At 44.0% G+C, this 18,414-nt stretch overlaps 2 protein-coding genes across 5 annotated transcripts in view; one reads left to right on the forward strand and one right to left on the reverse strand.

Annotated features, from left to right (window-relative positions):
- Positions 1-10,610, reverse strand: part of CAB39L (calcium binding protein 39 like) — a 97,448-nt gene extending 86,838 nt beyond the window's left edge. The window contains exon 1 of the mRNA XM_058670783.1: positions 10,491-10,610. The gene's annotated coding sequence lies outside the window, so the exon portion shown is untranslated. The remainder of the gene's footprint in view (positions 1-10,490) is intronic.
- A 111-nt stretch (positions 10,611-10,721) lies between these two features.
- The window catches only part of SETDB2 (SET domain bifurcated histone lysine methyltransferase 2), a 99,071-nt gene continuing 91,378 nt past the window's right edge, over positions 10,722-18,414 (forward strand). The window contains exons 1-2 of one of the 4 annotated variants that reach the window (XM_058670776.1): positions 10,722-10,830; positions 17,020-17,412. In XM_058670776.1, coding sequence (XP_058526759.1) covers positions 17,397-17,412 — 16 coding nt within the window. In that variant the 5' untranslated portion in view covers positions 10,722-10,830; positions 17,020-17,396. Of the gene's footprint in view, positions 10,831-11,105; positions 11,295-17,019; positions 17,413-18,414 lie in introns of those variants that run through there. The other 3 variants (XM_058670777.1, XM_058670775.1, XM_058670778.1) reach the window with 3 other exon arrangements.

Consider the following 18,414-nt stretch of genomic DNA (forward strand, 5'->3'; position numbering starts at 1 on the left):
AGATATATAGAGCAGATACAGAGAGAAAAGCTCTTCCATCTGCTAGTTCACTCCCCAAGTGGCTGCAACAGCTGGAGCTCAGCTGATCCAAAGCTAGGAGCCTGGAGCTTCTTTCAGGTCTCATGGGGGTGCAGGGTCCCAGGGCTTTGGATCATCCTCTGCTGCCTTCCCAGGCAGGGCGCTAAATGAGAAGTGAGCGGCTAGTATTATAACTAGTGCTCATATGGAATCCTGCTCGTGCAAGGTGAGGACTTTACCCACCAGGCTACCACAGCAGGCTCCTTTGCTTTATTTTAAAAAATTATTTTTGTTTCTCTTCATTTCATTCTTTGCCTTTGTCTCTTCCAGAGTTCAGATTAACTAACCACATCTCTCTCCCTTGACCTGCTTGCTTTTAGGTTCTGAATTTCGAATTGGGACATTTTCTCTCTGCTAACGCTTGTTTAAGGAAATTTAATTCAAGTATGGATGTTGTAATGTAGTTTCCTTTAGTTCTGTAATTAAAGGTTTGGTGGGGATCTTTCATAAGCTGAATATTTGACTCTCATTTTGTTTCTTTGCTCCAAAGTAACTTTATATGGATGTTGCCTGCCATCTTCTGTTCATTTCGGTGTGTTTGATTTTCCTAAGCCAGATGTCAGCTGCGCAGATGGGATTTAGTTGACTTTGTGGACTTTTTAGTTCATAACTACCTAATTTTAAAAAGGCTTTCCCTCATCAATGATTCTGTTTCAGTGGTCGCGAGGATATTATGTTTCCTATTCTGTTTTACCAGGATCCTTAAATTCTACCATCTCTTCTTTCCTTTCTCACCTGCAAGCCTTCCCTACAGCAGGCTCAGTGCCTTTGAGTGCTCCCTCCAAGGTACTCCCTAGAGGCAGCACTTCCCCGAAGCTGCCTCTGGTTTCCCAGGTCCCTTTAGTCCAACAGACCTCACATCTCTTCTTGTTAGATTCCTAGTCCCAGTGAGCATCTCTCTAAGAATTACTTTATCTGAGTTCTGCTGCCCTCTAGGTTCTGTTCTTCACTACTTTACACAAAGTCTCCAGTTATCCGCCTGGGCTCCACGGCCGGCTCTGCTGAATTTCAATGCAGGGTTACTTACACCCATGAATTCCCAGTATGCCAGTAAGGCAAAGATGATGGTGTTTCATTTGCTCCTCTTACAGATCTACATGGAATTTATGGATTTCCTGAAGTAGGTATAGAGACATTTTGATTTGTTTTTTTTTTGTTTTGTTTTGTTTTTTTTTTTAAAGATTTATTTTATTTTTATTACAAAGTCAGATTACTGAGAGGAGGAGAGATAGAGAGGAAGTGGAGCTGCCGGGATTAGAACCAGCGGCCATATGGGATCAAGGCGAGGACCTTAGCCACTAGGCCATGCTGCCGAGCCCGAGACATTTTGATTTAATCTTCCCACTTCCTTCTAAAACTTGAGGTCAGCCTTTATTTTTATGAAGTAATTTTCTACATTTTCTGCAAGAGATCATAATTTAAATTCAGTATTTTCTTTTTTTGAACTTAAGCCTTCTTTGTGATTTAACATATAATTCTTTTTTAAATTTATTTTTATCGGAAAGTCAGATATACAAAGAGTAAGAGAGACAGAGAGGAAGATCTTTCATCTGCTGATTCACTCCGCAAACAAACATAACAATCAGAGCTGTGCTGATCCAAAGCCAGGAGCCCAGAGCCTCTTCTGGGTCTCCCATGCGGGTACAGGGTCTCAAAGCTTTGGGCCGTCCTTTACTGCTTTCCTGGACCACAAGCAGGGAGCTGGATATGAAGTGGGGCCGCCACGATTAGAACCAGCACCTCTATGGGATCCCGATGCTTGTAAGGCGAGGACTTTAGCCACTAGACCACTGTGCTGGACCCAAAAACACATATTCTTTATTAAAGGATTTATATTTTGATATAGTTGTGTAAGAGCTCTATAATTCTGTGACTATTTTATCTTTTATCTGTTTACTCTGACTTAATTTCAGAACATGCATTAAAATATCCTATTATTAGCTTGCTTTATGCTCCTTATATATCTTGTAAATTTGTAATTTTGCTTTGATAAAGTTTAAAAAAATTTATAGGAATTGTAGCCTTTATTACTTATTTTGCCATAAAAAGAACATGATTACATTTTCAAAATATAATTTTTATACCAACAAAAAGTAAAACACCACAGTAAAACACAAAAGAGAAAATTCTTTTTCATTGTAATGCGTGACAAGATATTACCATACTTTGAATCAGAGATTAACTCTTAGAAATTATAACTAAGAGGGCCCGGCGCCGTGGCCTAGCGGCTAAAGTCCTTGCCTTGAAAGCCCCGGGATCCCATATGGGCGCCAGTTCTAATCCCGGCAGCTCCACTTCCCATCCAGCTCCCTGCTTGTGGCCTGGGAAAGCAGTCAAGGACGGCCCAATGCATTGGGACACTGCACCCGCGTGGGAGACCTGGAAGAGGTTCCTGGTTCCCGGCATCGGATTGGCGCGTACCGGCCCGTTGCGGCTCACTTGGGGAGTGAATCATCGGATGGAAGATCTTCCTCTCTGTCTCTCCTCCTCTCTGTTTATCCGGCTTTCCAATAATAATAAAATCTTTAAAAAAAAAAAAAAGAAAGAAATTATAACTAAGAGTAGCCTTTAGCTTATACTTTCCATCATAATGGTATGTGGTCTAAAATCTGAACTGTAGTATCAACATGCAGAATAATACTTTTAAAAAAAAGGTTTATTTATTTTTTATTAGAAAGTTGGATTTATAGAGAGAAGCTTACCCTTCCATCTGTTGATTCACTCCCCAAGTGGCCACAGCAACAGGAGCTGAGCTAATCTGAAGCCAGGAGGCAGCAGCTTCTTCCAGGTCTCCCACGTGGGTGCAGGGTCCCAAGGTTTTGGGCCGTCCTCAACTGCTTTCCCAGGCCACAAGCAGGGAGTTGGATGGGAAGTAGAATAGCTGGGACACAAACCAGTGCCAATGTGAATCCCAGTGCTCGTAATGTGAAGATTTAGCCATTGAGCCATTGCACGGGGCTTGCAGCCATAGTTTTTGTTTTTTTACAAATTTATTTATTTTTATTTGACAGGCTTGCAGCTGTGCCTTTTATATTTTTAAGTTGGACATGTTAACCTTATTGTACCTATACAGACAAAACAGCCTGTTCCATCTGTGCACTCACAAACACGTCCAACACAGAATGTGATTAGTTTTCTCACATTAATCAATTCTACAATTCTAAGAGCATCAAGTAAGTGTCCTATGATTTATGACTTATTTACTAACTTGAGTGAACACAGACCTCACAAGGGTCCAGCCTCACAAGACTGTCTGCAAGGTTTAGATACTGGTTGCAACACATTGTAACAAATTATAACCTGGAATTTTCACCAACCAGGTACAAAGTAGAGTGCCAACAACCCCTTCTGTGGCTTCAGTAACTTCCTAGAACAGCTTACCAAACTTATGACTGCATGTTACTTACTATTACCAGTTCTAGGTAGCTATTCCAGAGACAACTTAGGAGCAGTCAAGGGTAGAGATGCACAGAGCAAGGTTTGCAGCTGAGTCTGCGGAGCTTCCAGATTCCCTGTACGCGCCTTACCCTCCTGGTACTTCGACGTGCAAACCAACTGAGAAGCTCTCACCACAGCGCTGGCTCCTGTGGCTACATATAGGAATACAAATACACATGGCCATTTTTCTTTCCTCCATTTGGTGAGATATTCCTTTATTATTATTATTATTGGAAAGTCAGGTATACAGAGAGGAGGAGAGACAAAGATCTTCCGTCTGCTAATTCACTCCCCAAGTGACCACAGCGGCCAAAGCTGAGCCGATCCAAAGCCAGCAGCTTCTTCCGGGTCTCCCACACGGCTACAGGGTCCCAAGACTTTGTGCCATCCTCGACTGCCTTCCCAGGTCACAAGCAGGGAGCTGGATGGGAAGCAGGGTCGCCGGGATTAGAAATGGCGCCCATATGGGATACTGGTGTATGCAAGGTGAAGACTTTAGCTACTAGGCTACTGCGCTGGGCCCTTGGTGGGATATTTCTTTTAACAATCAGGGAAGTTAGTGTGTAGTTTGTTCTGTGTTAACTTTATATTAGTAACTTTGTATAATGCTCTTTGTACCCTTATCTAATACTAGTCCCTGGCCATAAGCAATAATAAAATTAGCTAGTAATTCCTCTCCATTTCCTTCTCTGCCATTACCTACCTCTGTTCAATGAAATTAGTTTCTAAATTTTGATTTATGTAGTAGGTAGAAAGAACTCTACCACCCACTGGTTCACTCTCCACGTGCCTGCCACAGGGAGCTGGGAACTCAGTGCAGATATCCCATGGGGTGACAGCTGTCCACCAGAGCTATCCACCAGAGCTATCCACCTTGCCTCGTCGGAGCTGTAGGAGCTGCAAGTTGGAGACAGGACCAGAGGTAAGTATCAAAGTCAGGCATCTTAGCCACTAGAACAAGTGCATGCTCCAATCACTGTATTTTTATTCGTGTTTTATCATATCTATCCAAGTATTGGGGGAAGCAGCATCTCCTCAGTGTGTGCATGCTTGTGGCTGTGATGTCATCATAGCAGGTGCTGATGTTTTGTGCAGACTTGACATTTGAAACATTTCTGGATGGGAGTGTCTGTTTGACCTCAGGAAAGACAGCATTGACGCTTGTGAAGCCTCCTGCTGTTTGTGACCAGAGGGAGGCAGGGAGAGATAGCACCAGGATTCTGGGCTGCTTGATGTGCCAAGGTCACCAGGTGTTCCTGGCTTGTGATAAGTTTCCTTGTTCTCAGCTCCTTCAGGAGTCACTTCTGCTGGGCCCAACAGTGGGACTTGAACCCAGTACTCTGATACACGGGATGTGGGTGTCCCAGGCAGTAGCTTTTTTTTTTTTTAATCTTAGGAGGTTTATTCCAGTGGGGCAGTAACGGAACAGGGTGGTGGGGAGGAAAGGAGGAAGGAGGAGGAAGCTGGAAGGAGAAGAGAGAGACAGAGCCACATCTGGGGGCGTTTTTGTCACTCAGGTGAGCCTGCAAGGTGTGGGGGGGGCAGGTACTATTTAATCACTGTATCAGATGCCTTCCCCAATGCCCTAAATCCTCTAAGGAGTTTGATAAGATACAAAGAAAGAAAGAAAGAAAGAAAGAAAGAAAGAAAGAAAGGAAGGAAGGAAGGGAGAGAAAGAGAGAAAGAGAGAAAGAGAGAAAGAGAGAAAGAGAGAAAGAGAGAAAGAGAGAAAGAGAGAAAGAAAGAAAGAAAGAAAGAAAGAAAGAAAGAAAGAAATTAAGGAACAGATGAAACGTTTGAAAAAGTCCTATTAATTAGAAATAATAGCCATTTGGACATGTGTTATTTCCTGTTTATTTCCCTGAATTATAAAAAACTAATGTTTTCCTCTAATCTAGCATAAAATGTTACTATCCAAAAAAAAAAAAAAAAAAACCTTAATTACAACTGTTTTCTTTCCCAGAGGCTCATTCTTTTTCCCATAATTATAAGAAGTCTTTCTATATTTTTTAAATCCAGCAATTGCACAAGACTAGACATCTCAGCATTAACTGCTGAGTTGATATTTCTAGATTCATAGGGTGTGTTTCAAAATACATACTTACACCTTTAATTCTACATGTTCTTGAACTGTAGTTCTAATGGTTAGTTCAGTCCATTATTTTGATTTGCATTTTTAAGGTGGTAAAATATAAAATTCACCAGTTTAACCATTTTTAAAGTATATAACTGGGCCCGGCACCGTGGCCTTGCGGCTAAAGTCCTCGCCTTGAACACCCCGGGATCCCATATGGGCGCCGGTTCTAATCCCGACAGCTCCACTTCCCATCCAGCTCCCTGCTTGTGGCCTGGGAAAGCAGTCGAGGATGGCCCAATGCATTGGGACCCTGCACCCACATGGGAGATCTGGAGGAGGTTCCAGGTTCCCGGCTTTGGATCGGCACGCACCGGCCGTTGCGGCTCACTTGGGAAGTGAATCATCGGACGGAAGATCTTCTTCTCTGTCTCTCCTCCTCTCTGTATATCTGACTTTGTAATAAACTGAACAAATCTTTATAAAAAAAAAATAAAGTATATAACTGAGTGACATTAAGTATATCGTAATGTTCCTAGTTGAGTATCCATTATATAAACTTCTTGGACCAGAAGTGCTTTAGATTTTGGAATTTTGCTAATTTTTGCACATATATAATGGCACATCATTGGAAAATTTGTGGGCCGGTGCTGTGCCATAGTTGGCTACATCTCTGCCTATGGCACCAGAATCCCGTACAGGTGCCAATTTGTGTCTGGGCTGCTCCATTTCTGATCCAGCTCCTTGCTTATGGCCTGGGAAAGCTGAGGAAGACTCCAGTTCTTGGGTCCCTGCACTCAGGTGGGAGTCCCAAAGAAGCTCTTGGTACCTAGTTTGGCTTCAGATCGGGCCAGCTCTGACCATTATGGCCACTTGGGGAATGAGCCATGGACTGGATGGAAGACCTCTATTTCTTTCCTTCTCTCTGTAACTCTTTTTCAAATAAAAATCATTTTTAAAAAATCTAAAACATATCACAAGCTTCAAATATGTTCTGTATGCACAGGAAACATAGCCTGCAGGTAATCTGATGTGATATTTCCAATAATCCTGTGCATGCAAGTCTGTGTACACTGAGCCACATTTTGATTGCGATTCATACAGGACAGGTGTGGAACTTTCCAGCTGTGCTAACATCAGTTCTCAAATCTAGAGAATTTCAGATTCTGGATATTTGGGTCACTCAACCTGCTTAAGCACCACTACTCTGCTTTGGTTGACACCTGGGGAACAGTATATAAATTTGACTCTGTTTCCTGGTTTTATCTCCTCGACTTTTTAAATATCTATGTAATTTTTTTTTTTTTTTTTGCACTCTCGTTTCTATCCTCTGCTTCTCTTGTTGTGCCTTGGTGGAGTACATTTACTCATGTTTTCTAATTTAGTCTCCATTTAAAGATGTGTTTTCCCTCCCTGGTCTTTTTGGAGTTCTGTCAGTTCTCATTTTACATCCTTCCATAGTCTAGCCATCACATCTCCAAATGGCTATTATTTCTAATGAATAGGACTTTTTCAAACGTTTCATCTGTTCCTTAATTTCTTTTTTTAAAAAAAAAGATTTATTTATCTTTATTGCAAAGTCAGATATACAGAGGAGGAGAGACGGAGAGGAAGATTTTCAATCTATGAATCACTCCACAAGTGACCTCAATGGCGAGAGCTGCACCGATCTGAAGCCAGGAGCTCCCTTCAGGTCTGCCACGTGGGTGCAGGGTCCCAAGGCTTTGGGCCATCCTTGACTGCTCTCCCAGGCCACAAGCAGGGAGCTGGATGGGAAATGGAGCAGCCGGGATTAGAACCGGCGCCCATATGGTATCCCAGCGTGTTCAAGGCAAGGCTTTAGCCTCTAGGCCACAGCGCTGGGCCCTGCTATTTAATTTATATTAATTCATTCTGGGATATTTAAGCTATCATTTTCCTCTGTTTTATGGCTATATTTTTATAACAGTTTTTTGCTTATTTCTGTGTTGTCTTTGTTTCTCTAAGTGAAGAAAAGGTTTTTATACTAAACTTGAGGCAGAAATATGCACTGTGTAAAGGTTAATGTAAGATTAATTCATAAGAAAGAGTTCCATTAGTCTATGAGATACAACTGCAACAAATTTTAATATCGGGAATTGTTCCCAAGTGGTAAAGTTCTAGTCAGAATTTATGCATTCTATGAATATAAATTTTCATTTCTCATTACAGAGTAAATATGCATTGGCTTTGGAGGTTTAGGTAAGTGCAGGTAAATTTCTCACAGATTGGAGATGACTGCTGATGGAACTTGATTGGTCACAAGCATCTTAGGAGAGGGAATGCTGAAAGCAAAACTATAAATTAATTTTTTTAAAGTTTATTTTTATTGGAAAGTCAGATATACAGAGGAGGAGAGAGACAGAGAGGAAGATCTTCCATCTGATGGTTCAATCCCCAAGCGACCACAATGGCTGGAACTGAGCTAATTTGAAGCCAGGAGCCAGGAGCTCCTCCAGGTCTGCCACGTGGGTACAGGGTCCCAAGGCTTTGGGCCGTCCTTGACTGCTTTCCCAGGCCACAGGCAGGGAGCCGGATGGGAAGTGGGGCAGCCAGGATAGAACCAGTGCCCATTTGGGATCCCGGCGTGTGCAGGGCTAGGACTTCAACCACTACACTATCGTGCCAGGCCTGAATTAATTTTAAGAAAGACATTTGTTTTTCTTTTTTTTAACATTTATTTATTTTTATTACAAAGTCAGATATACAGAGAGGAGGAGACAGACAGAGAGGAAGATCTTCTGTCCAATGATTCATTCCCCAAGTGAGCACAACGGCCAGTGCTGCGCCGATCCGAAGGCAGGAGCCAGGAACCTCCTCCAGGTCTCCCACGTGGGTGCAGAATCCCAAAGCATTGGGCCGTCCTTGACTGCTTTCCCAGGCCACAAGCAGGGAGCTGGATGGGAAGTGGAGCTGCCGGGATTACAAGTGGTGCCCATATGGGTTCCCTGCACGTTCAAGGCAAGGACTTTAGCCACTAGGCCACGCCACCGGGCCCAAGAAAGACATTTCTGAGGCTAGATAAGGAATGTATAATGAACAAAGGGTTACTCAAGGTTTCTGTGTACGGCTAGACAGATGCTATATGCTCACCACGCAAGTCAGACTGACATGATCATGCCTCCCGTGGCCCAGCGCAGCAGCCTACTAGCTAAAGTCCTTGCCTTGCATCTGCCAGGATCCCATATGGGTGTTTCCCCACTCCCATCCAGTTCCCTGCTTGTGGCCTGGGAAAGCAGTTAAGGACGACCCAAGGCCTTGGGACTGGGTACACATTGGGAGACCTAGAAGAGGCTCCAGGCTTCAGCTCCGCTCAGCTCCAACAATTAGGGACACTTGCAGAGTAAATCAACAGACGGAACATTTCCTGTCTGTCTGTCCTCCTTTCTGTATATCTGATTTTGCAATAAAAACAAATTTTTTAAAAAAATCAGTAGGTCTTAGCTTCCACTAACCTAGAACCCATCCTTTTGGCCAAGCAATGCATGCTGGTACATTTTATGATGAAATAATATTTCCTGTCACAGAATACCTATATTCTGACTAGCACTTCAGCACTTCGGAAAGCTTTCCAAGAATCATTTAAAGTTGCTGGGGGCAGACATGGTGGGTAGGCTGGTGACTAGTCTTCACCTTGCATCCGCAGGAATGCCATATGGGCACTGCTTCGCGTCCCAAGTGCGCTACTTTCCATCCAGCTCCCTACTTGTGACCTGAGAAAGCAGTCAAGGATGGCCCAAAGCCTTGGTACCCTGCACACGCGTGGGAAACTTGGAAGAGACTCCTGGCTCCTGGTTTCTGATTGGATCGGCATAGTTTCGCCCGTTGTAGCCGCTTGGGGAGTGAATAATCGGATGGAAAATCTTCCTCTTTGTCTCTCCTCCTCTCTGTGTATCTGACTTTCAAATTAAAAATAAATAAATCTTAAAAAAAAATGAGAGAATTTCTTTTTGTTTCCTCACACCTGAAAAAGAGGGTAGAAGGGGCGTTCCCATACAGGAGCCTCCACCATGAGGAGCAACCACAGTATAGCCAACAGAGTTGCACACATTTCAATAAGCTGAAACCAAGACAACAAAATTCTTCCTTTCTTTCCCTGCTTTCTGCCAAAGACCGTTACGTTTTTAGTGTTCTGAAAAATACCGCAGGAGCCACCAGCACTGGGCAGGCTGGTACACCTGCTGAGTGCAGCTGTCTGGCTATAAAGCTCCAGGCAAAGCCAGAGGACTCGGGCCCCTGCCACCAATGTGGGACACTCGGATGTTGTTCCTGGATTCCATCTGGCTGTGGAGGCCACGGGGAAGTGAAGGTCTCTCTAGGTCTGCCTTTCAAGTTTAGTGATTAAACCTTGAAAAGCAAGGAGGAGAAGGAACGCGACAAAGGAGGAAGGACGGAGAAAGGGGATTAGAGAATAAAGCAGTAGCTGCTCCCTGGATAACAAAGAGAAGGAACAGGATCCCGAGTACGGCGGGGAGGTTCCTTTGTCAAGCAGCCCATCAGCCAGCTGAGCAATGAAGGGGACCGCAGTCACCGTCTCTCCCAGACGCAAACTGCTGCAAGAGCCCTCCGGAACCAACAACTCAATGTCAAGGCATCCAAGCCTTCTCTAATCCCACGATCAATACAGTAAATGGAGCCTTTTCCCCCCAACTCCCCGCCCAGTAGCAACTACCTTTCCTCGCTCTCCCGTACATCAAGAATGAAACCCAGTCCCAGAATATGTACCCTTTTAGGCAAACGGGAAGTCGGCGGATTTCCTTCAGGTCCCTCCCCTGTCCCACTGCTCCCCGGCACCCGCTCCACAAAGACCAGCCACCACCCCAGCTTTTTTCGACGCCCGAAAAGCCCAGTTGTAGCCACACACAAGATGGCAGCCACAGACCTACCCACAGGTACAGCCGAGCCACCACAGCAGCGATGCCGGGTTCTAAACTGCGGATCACCTCATTGGCTCAGCGAGAGAGCGCGAGACAATCCGAGAGTGTTGGTGGCCAATCAGAAGCCTGCGCGCCTCAGGCAGCGCCGCGAGGGTGTGAGGTCCGCGCGCGGAGCGGCTGAGGCGTGCGCCCGCCGGGGAAGCCGACCAATGGGCTCCGGGCCAGGCGGCAGGGGCGTCCAGCGTTCGCCTCCTCCCATTTAGTGATCGCCTTAAGGGGCCAGGATTGTATAGAGATCGCGCGCTCCCCACTTTCCCCGCTGGGGCCAGGCGACACAGTGGTTGGGTTAGTCAGTGGTGAATGTTACACTTCCCGGCCGGAAGGCATATCTGCGGCCTGGGGCTTTGGGCGGCGTAGAGACACTAGCCGGTCCTCGTGAGGAACCCCTCCCCGGGGACAGCGGCGCCCTCACAATAGCCTAGCCGCGAGTGGCCGAGCCACTGCCGTGTGGGGGCCTCAGCCGGTCCCTTCGGAGCCGCGGGAGGACGCGGGGTCGCCGCAGGGCCCTGGGCCCCAGCCCCTGCCACCGCCTCCAGGTGCACACCGGCGCAGTCGCCAGCTGGGGAGAGGGGCCCCGGAGTGCTCAGCCCTCGGCCCGCCGCCCCGCCCCCATCGTTTCATTTGGTGTTGTAAAGAAAGGATTCCTGCGGTGATCCCGGAGCCGCTGGGCTTCTGGAGGGTGCCGGACCTGGCCTGCCAAGTAAAATCCAGCCGCAGAAAGAGAAGGGTTAACCACTGACTTTCCACAGGTAAGGCTGACCGACACGCGCCCCGAAAAGGTGAAATCAGTCATCCCACATCACGGAGTTGCCTTCGTGTCACGGGGGCGCCTGGCTGAGGGGCAGCAGCAGCCAGAGAAAGTAATGGAAGGAGTGGGCATGCAAGCACCTGGGGGTGTGTGGAAATGCAGCGTGGGTGAGGCCCGGGAGAGGCGTGGCGGCGGAGTGGACAGCGTGGGCTCAGGGAAGGAGGCTTCGTGGCGAGCGTTTCCTCTGACCTGCCCTCGCTTGGTCTCACGTGGGTGCTTGTGCGGATTCACTAAGAACGCGGGAAGCACTTAGCAGGCTTGCCAGGCACTACTCTAGAAACATTGTTTCCTGGGCAGAGGCGATGGTAACACTGTCTTAGCCACTCTAGGCCAACGTCTTAAATTTGGGACGTCCTTAAAGACTGAAGTTGAGCACTACATACTGTTAGCAGAAACTTTGAAATTGATACTGTGTTGCGGAAGTGTTTGTGGAGTTGACAGCCTGAAACTTCACCGGGTTAGGGGATGTTAAAAGGACAAGCTTGGTTTGAAGAGAAGCATGTGGATTTAATTGTCTTCTGCCAAGTGGAAAAAAAAAAATGAAAAAGGTGAGGGAAGTCTCTGTCGGTCATTCTGAAATATTAACAGCAGCTACCGTGGGTGATGAAACTGCATGATTTCAGCTCTCTTTAATACACTTCATTTTCCAGATTTCCTTCAGTGAACCCAATGTATGTATGCAGGACAGGTGAAGGCTTTTTAAGCTTTGTGACCTGGTTGAGGTAGCCTAGGGCTAAAATCTGCACCTTGCACAGGTTGGGATCCCACGTGGGCGTCGGTTCTAATCCCAGTGGCCCCACTTCCCATCCAGCTCCCTGCTTGTGGCCTGGGAAAGCAATCAAGGATGGCCCAAAGCCTTGGGACCCTGCACCTGCATGGGAGACCTGGAAGAGGCTCTGGGCTTCGGATTGGCACAGCACCGGCCGTTGCAGCCACTTGGGGAGTGAATCATTGGATGGAAGATCTTCCTCTCTGTCTCCTCTCTGTATATCTGACTTTGCAATAAGAAAAATAAATCTTTAAAAAGGAAAAAAAGAATAAAGTTTTGAGGGAGTGCTTGGGTCAGAGTATTTGTGGAAACACTGGAAAGCTTGTTGGTAATTGTTGTAAATGGCTTTTTTAAAAGAACAATTCGTCTTTTTAAATTATACTCTTAACTTTCTAAATAAAGTACCCTTTGATGGCTACCACAGTAACCGGAGAAGGGCGGAGTTTGCGTCCAAACCCAGAACGGATGACGTAATTCTGGCGGCCCCTCAGGCAGTGAGACCACCTTTGCACCAATAAGGGGCACAGACCCATATCCCCCCACCAATAAGGGCCGAGGCAACCCTCGCCTTGGTCTTGGCTTCCGTGTCAAGGAGAGTTTAAAAGGGCCCCTTCCCTGTCTCTTCTGCTCTCTTCTTCCTCTGCAGCTCACTACTTCACGCGTGCCCTTTCTGCTTCACGGGGAAGGGAAGCTCGTGACCGTGGCTCCCTGAAATAAAGGCCATCTAAATTCTTTTCATATATTCGGCTGAGTTATTCTTTCCCTGGCGAGCAGCGAATCTAACACTCTTTTGTATCCTACTTTTACAGAGTTAGAACCTCACAGATAAAAAACTTAATGCAGATCCCTGGATACACCCTGACTTTCTGTGTCCCCACAACTGACTTTGGAACTGAGCCTTCTGGTTTTTGATGTGCCTTCACAGCCTTTGTTGATGCTTATAAGGGGCTTAAAAACAGAAATGGAAGAACACAATAGCATTCTGTAGCTGTGTGTCACCTGAACGTATTTTCTCAAGGTGTGCATGCTTTTCTTAGCATCTTATTGGGTCATTTCTTTCACCTGTTACATACCATGATTGAACTCTATAATTGCATCACAGCTTCTCCTGTCTCTAGTAAGTCTACTTCAATTCCTAGTCTTTCACATTCCTCTCTATTTGCCTGTTGGATGTTTTAGATGCTATCGAACTTAAACTCAATGTGCTGCCACTTTGTTTATGGAAAATGCTTTATCAAAACAAAAATTGTTCAGTAGTAAAGAGTACATCCAACTTCTGTTATTAACATGCTAATATGATATTTTGGGTGTGTTTCTGTTGTCAGGTGTAAAATACTACCTTCTTTTCTTTGGTTTTCATATTAGATGCTTAATGTTTCTTATATTTACTGTTAATGTTTCCTACATTTACTGGTGTGTCTTTTCACATCCTTATATATATTTTTTTTAACACTTTGATGCTGTTATTGAATTGCATTTAAAAACATTCTTGCTGGTCTTTGCTTAATCCAGTCTGAGAGTCTGTCCTTTAATAGGTAGAATTGGCACATCTGGCTTTACCATGATTATTAACATACTTATCCTTATTATTTCACTTATCATGCTTCTCTTTGTTATTTTTCCATTTCTCTTTTTAATTGAGGTTGACTTTGAATTGACTTTTTTCAGTTTTCTCTCAAGTTACCTTTACATTGGGTTTGGAAGTTTTGTTGTTGTTTTTTTTTTTTTCTTTTCTTCATTGGAAAGGCAGATCAGGTTTACAGAGAGGAAGATCTTCCAGTTACTGGTTTGCTCCCCAAATGGCCTCAACAGCCAGAGCTGAGCCGATATGCAGCCAGGAGCTAGGAGTTTCTTAGGGTTTCTCACGAGGGTGCAGGGTCCCAAGGCTTTGGGCCATCCTCTACTGCTCTCCTAGGCCGCAAGCAGGGAGCTCTATAGGAAGTGGAACATCTCGGAGACACAAACCGTTGCCCAAATGGGATCCCAGAGCTTGCAAGGCAAAGATTTAACCATTGAGCTATTGTGCTGGGCACTTGCCTTTACATTTTCAACATAGTTCTTAAATTTAGTGAAATCTAAATTTAACCAATGTTAGTGTCCCCTTTGGATGAACTTAGCATGCTTCTGCTTTGTCTCATCTCCAAATATTCCTTTCCTGTCCTGTCTTCCTCTGCTAGAGGGACATAATCTGTGATGGTGATATCTTTTTATTTTATGACTGACATCCATGTTTAGTGTACATTTGTTAATTAAAGTGCTTATTTGCTAACTATTGCTTTTTATAACTCAGTACTTCTAGATCTGTTTTTTTGTAGCAAGTGCTTCCTTATTTCTTTCAGAGTCCAAGTGTCAGCATGTCTGTTAAGTCTTAGTTTTCTCAACCTCAGGACCAAAAGATAGGTGGCTGAAAATAGAGCTCTCGGTTCATACTTACCTGCCTGTGATATTTTATCATGGTACTTCCATTAAGAAGTCTCATGCAGTCTGATGATAACATTGCTTTCAGAAAATCTAGGTTTTCTGGAAGCTTCTAAGATTTTGTCTTTATTTTTGATATTCTGAAGCTTACCATAATTTGTTTGTGGTAAAAAAATATTTTAGTAGCTTGTATTGCAAATTTAATTCTGCTCAATACTCAGTGGACTTGCATGTAATTCTGAGAAATTCTCTCTTGTTGTTGCCTCATCTCTGTTCTCTTTTTTGCTTTTTGTGTGTGTGTGTTCTCTTTGTTTTATGCTTTTATTTGTTACTTGTCCATATTCTCTTCCAGCTTACTACTTGGCTCTTCCTATGAATCTACTGTTAATTATTCAGTCGTCTATTGAGTTTCTTTCAGTAATTTTTTTTATCTCTAAGATACCTGATTGGTAATTTTTCAGAATCATGTCATTTCATAGATGAGGATGCCTTCTTCAGCTCTTTGATGATATTAAATACATTATCTGTGTTAGAGTGATCTTTCAGGTGCTCTTGGGTTCTGCTGTTGAATGGACGTTCATCAGTCTAGAGGCCTGTTGACGTCCTTTCTTGTGGCCTTCAGATGGCTGCAGGCTCGAGTCTGTGCAGTTTCCTACTAGTCCCCTTTGTGTCGTGGTTGTTTTGCATTCTCTCATCTGTTTCTTCTCCCCAAAGGAGCCTCACAGATTTGGCCCACAGGGAGTTTGCTTTTCGTTTTCAGTATGGCTGAAACCTATTTTTTTTAAGATCTTGTAATATGTTTGCAAGTTTAGTGTAGCAGTGGCAGAATTTCCAATGTGTTGACTAACATCTTGAGGATGAAAATTGTTGATCCATTCCACCTCTAATTATATATCGTAAAGAAACAGAGATAATATATATAGTTATTCCAGCATTGTTATGTCAAAAAATTAATCTAGAAAATAATATAAATGTCAGATACAATTTATTTACATCAATTAAGAACATATTAAAATTTATCTTTATAGTAGTATTTGATGTTTTTGAATTTTTCATTACTTATTTCTATTTTATTAAAAGGCAGAGAGACAGAAAGTCCTTCCATCTGTTGATTCCTCTCCAAAATGCTCCAAGAACCAGGGCTGGGCTAGGTGGAAGCCAAGAGCTCAGAACGCCGTCTGGGTCTTCCGCATGGGATGGGGGTTACCTGCTGCCTCCAGCAGCATGAATTCACAGGAAGCTGAATTGGAAGTCCTGGAGCCGAGACTTGAATCAGCCACAGTAGCATAAGATGCACACGTCCCAAGCAGCAAGTTAACACTGTGTCAAATGCTCACACTTAATGTGTACATTCTTAACCAGAGTATATTGTGCAGCCACTTAGTCATTTAAAAATGTTAATAATGGAGAAAGTACAAACAGTGTTATTAATGAAACATTATTAAAAATTATACTAAAATATTGGATTTATTAAATAATTCATATGGGTAATGCTATGGTAAATGATTAAGTGCTATGCTCACAGCACTTAAAACTTTTCATTAATATCCCCATTTAAACATTTTTGAAAAATCATGAGATGAGGATCGTTTAATTACGAATAACGTAGTGTTATATAACAACTTTATGGTTGATAGCATTATAAGAGATTCTTTTTTTTTTTTTTTAAAGATTTATTCATTTTATTACAGCCAGATATACACAGAGGAGGAGAGACAGAGAGGAAGATCCTCCGTCCGATGATTCACTCCCCAAGTGAGCCGCAACTGGCCGATGCGCGCTGATCCAAAGCCGGGAACCTGGAACCTCTTCCGGGTCTCCCATGTGGGTGCAGTGTCCCAATGCATTGGGCCGTCCTTGACTGCTTTCCCAGGCCACAAGCAGGGAGCTGGATGGGAAGTGGAGCTGCCGGGATTAGAACCAGCGCCCATATGGGATCCCGGGGCGTTCAAGGCGAGGACTTTTAGCCGCTAGGCCATGCCGCCGGGCCCTATAAGAGATTCTTAATTTCTTTGTAATTTTCCTAATTTTGATATTTTACACATTTTTCCCAGTTAACATGTAGTTTGGTAATGGTTGTTCAAAAGACAAACCATATTGGACCTGGCGCAATGGCCTAAGGGCTAAAGTCCTCGCCTTCAACACACGAGGATCCCATATGGGCACCAGTTCTAATCCCAGCAGCTCTACTTCCCATCCAGCTCCCTGCTTGTGGCCTGGGAAAGCAGTCAAGGACGGCCCAATGCCTTGGGATCTTGCACCTGCGCGGGAGACCTGAAAGAGCCTCCAGGCTCCTGGCTTTGGATTGGTGCAGCTCCAGCCATTTTGGCTATTTGGGGAGTGAATCATGGGACAGAAGGTCTTCCTCTCTCTTTCCTCCTTTCTATATATATGACTTTGCAATAAAAAATAAATAAATCTTTTTTAAAAAATTAAGCCATATTACAAGAATATCATTTTTCCTGTTTTGTCATTACAGATATACAACATTCTTTCCTGTTTTCCTTACAGATTTTTAATTCATGTGTGGACACAAAAGATGGAGTTGGTTTTTATTTTTAAGAAGATACTCTTGGTGCTCTGTTGCTATTGAAAAGATTGTCTTGTGAAGATGTACGGAGTTCTCTTTCAGCTGGACTAGCAGTCATTTTGAAACATTGCTGCAGCCATAGTCTCTGAAAATTCAAGTATCAAAGGATATTAGATTTAAGATGGTATAATCAGATCTTGTCTGAGAACTGCAGATTTGGTGAGACCTCAGTTGCGGTCCAGTTGTATTTTCCAGCCAGAGTGATTCACTACCATTCAGTCCTTTGCTAAACCTTAACTAGAAGACTTCATAGACGGTGCCGAAAGATGGGAGAAAAAAACGGTAAGTTGAAGAACACATCGGTAAACTTCTTTGTATTTTATGGGATCCTCCCCACCTCCTGTTCCTGAGGTTGTTGTCTGATGTTTTTCTCATAATTTCACTGGGAGGAAGATCACAGATGGAAGTGCCATCTTCATCATGTAATGTCAAAGGTATGTGTTATCAAGTGATTCCTGTGTTGGTATTGATCCTGGTATATGACTCCTGTGGGAGAGATAGCTGATTTCTCCACTGCTTTTTTTTTTCCCCCTCCTTCCCCCATTAGCTGTTTTTTAGAAGTAAGTCACTATCTGCAGCCCACATTAAAGTGGTGAGGATTTGAAGCAATCTTTGGTTTGGCAACTAAGTTACTAAGCTGCCTGTCTCTTATCAGCCTGCTAGGGTTTGGGTCTTTACTCGATTTCTGATCAAGCTAATGCTCTAGGAGGCAGCAGGTCAAAGCTCAGATGCTTGATTCCCTGCCAAACGTACAGGAAACACACATTGGAGTCTGGATTCCTGGTTTTGGTCTGGTGTTACTCCAGCTGTTGCAGATATTTGGCGACTGAACCAATAACTGAAAATGTTTGTCTCTGTCCCTTCTAGCTTTGAAAGAAAAAAAAAAAGGAGGTGAGGGTGGATTGTGTTTCCTCTTGAGTTGAATTTCTACATGAATTATTTGATATTTCTTTTAAATAAGTTTTGGGGTTTTTTTGTTTCTATGTTTGTTTTTTGAGTTTTTTTTTTTTTTTTTTTTTTTTTTTTTTTTGTAAAGGGAGATCTAGGGAGAGAAGGAGAGACAGAGAGAGGTCTTTCATCTGCTGATTCACCTCCCAATGGCCACAATGGCTGCAGCTGAGCTGATCCAAAGCCAGGAACATCCTCTGGGCGTCCCATGTGGATGGAGGAGCCCAAGGACCTGAGCCATCTTCTGCTGCATTCTTAGACCACAGGCAGGGAACTGGATTGGAACTGGAGCCACCAGGACATGAACTGGCACCCAAGTGGGATTCCAATGCTGCG

This window comes from Ochotona princeps, chromosome 12 (genome assembly GCF_030435755.1).
Source record: "Ochotona princeps isolate mOchPri1 chromosome 12, mOchPri1.hap1, whole genome shotgun sequence".
NCBI classification, from domain to species: Eukaryota; Metazoa; Chordata; class Mammalia; order Lagomorpha; family Ochotonidae; genus Ochotona; species Ochotona princeps.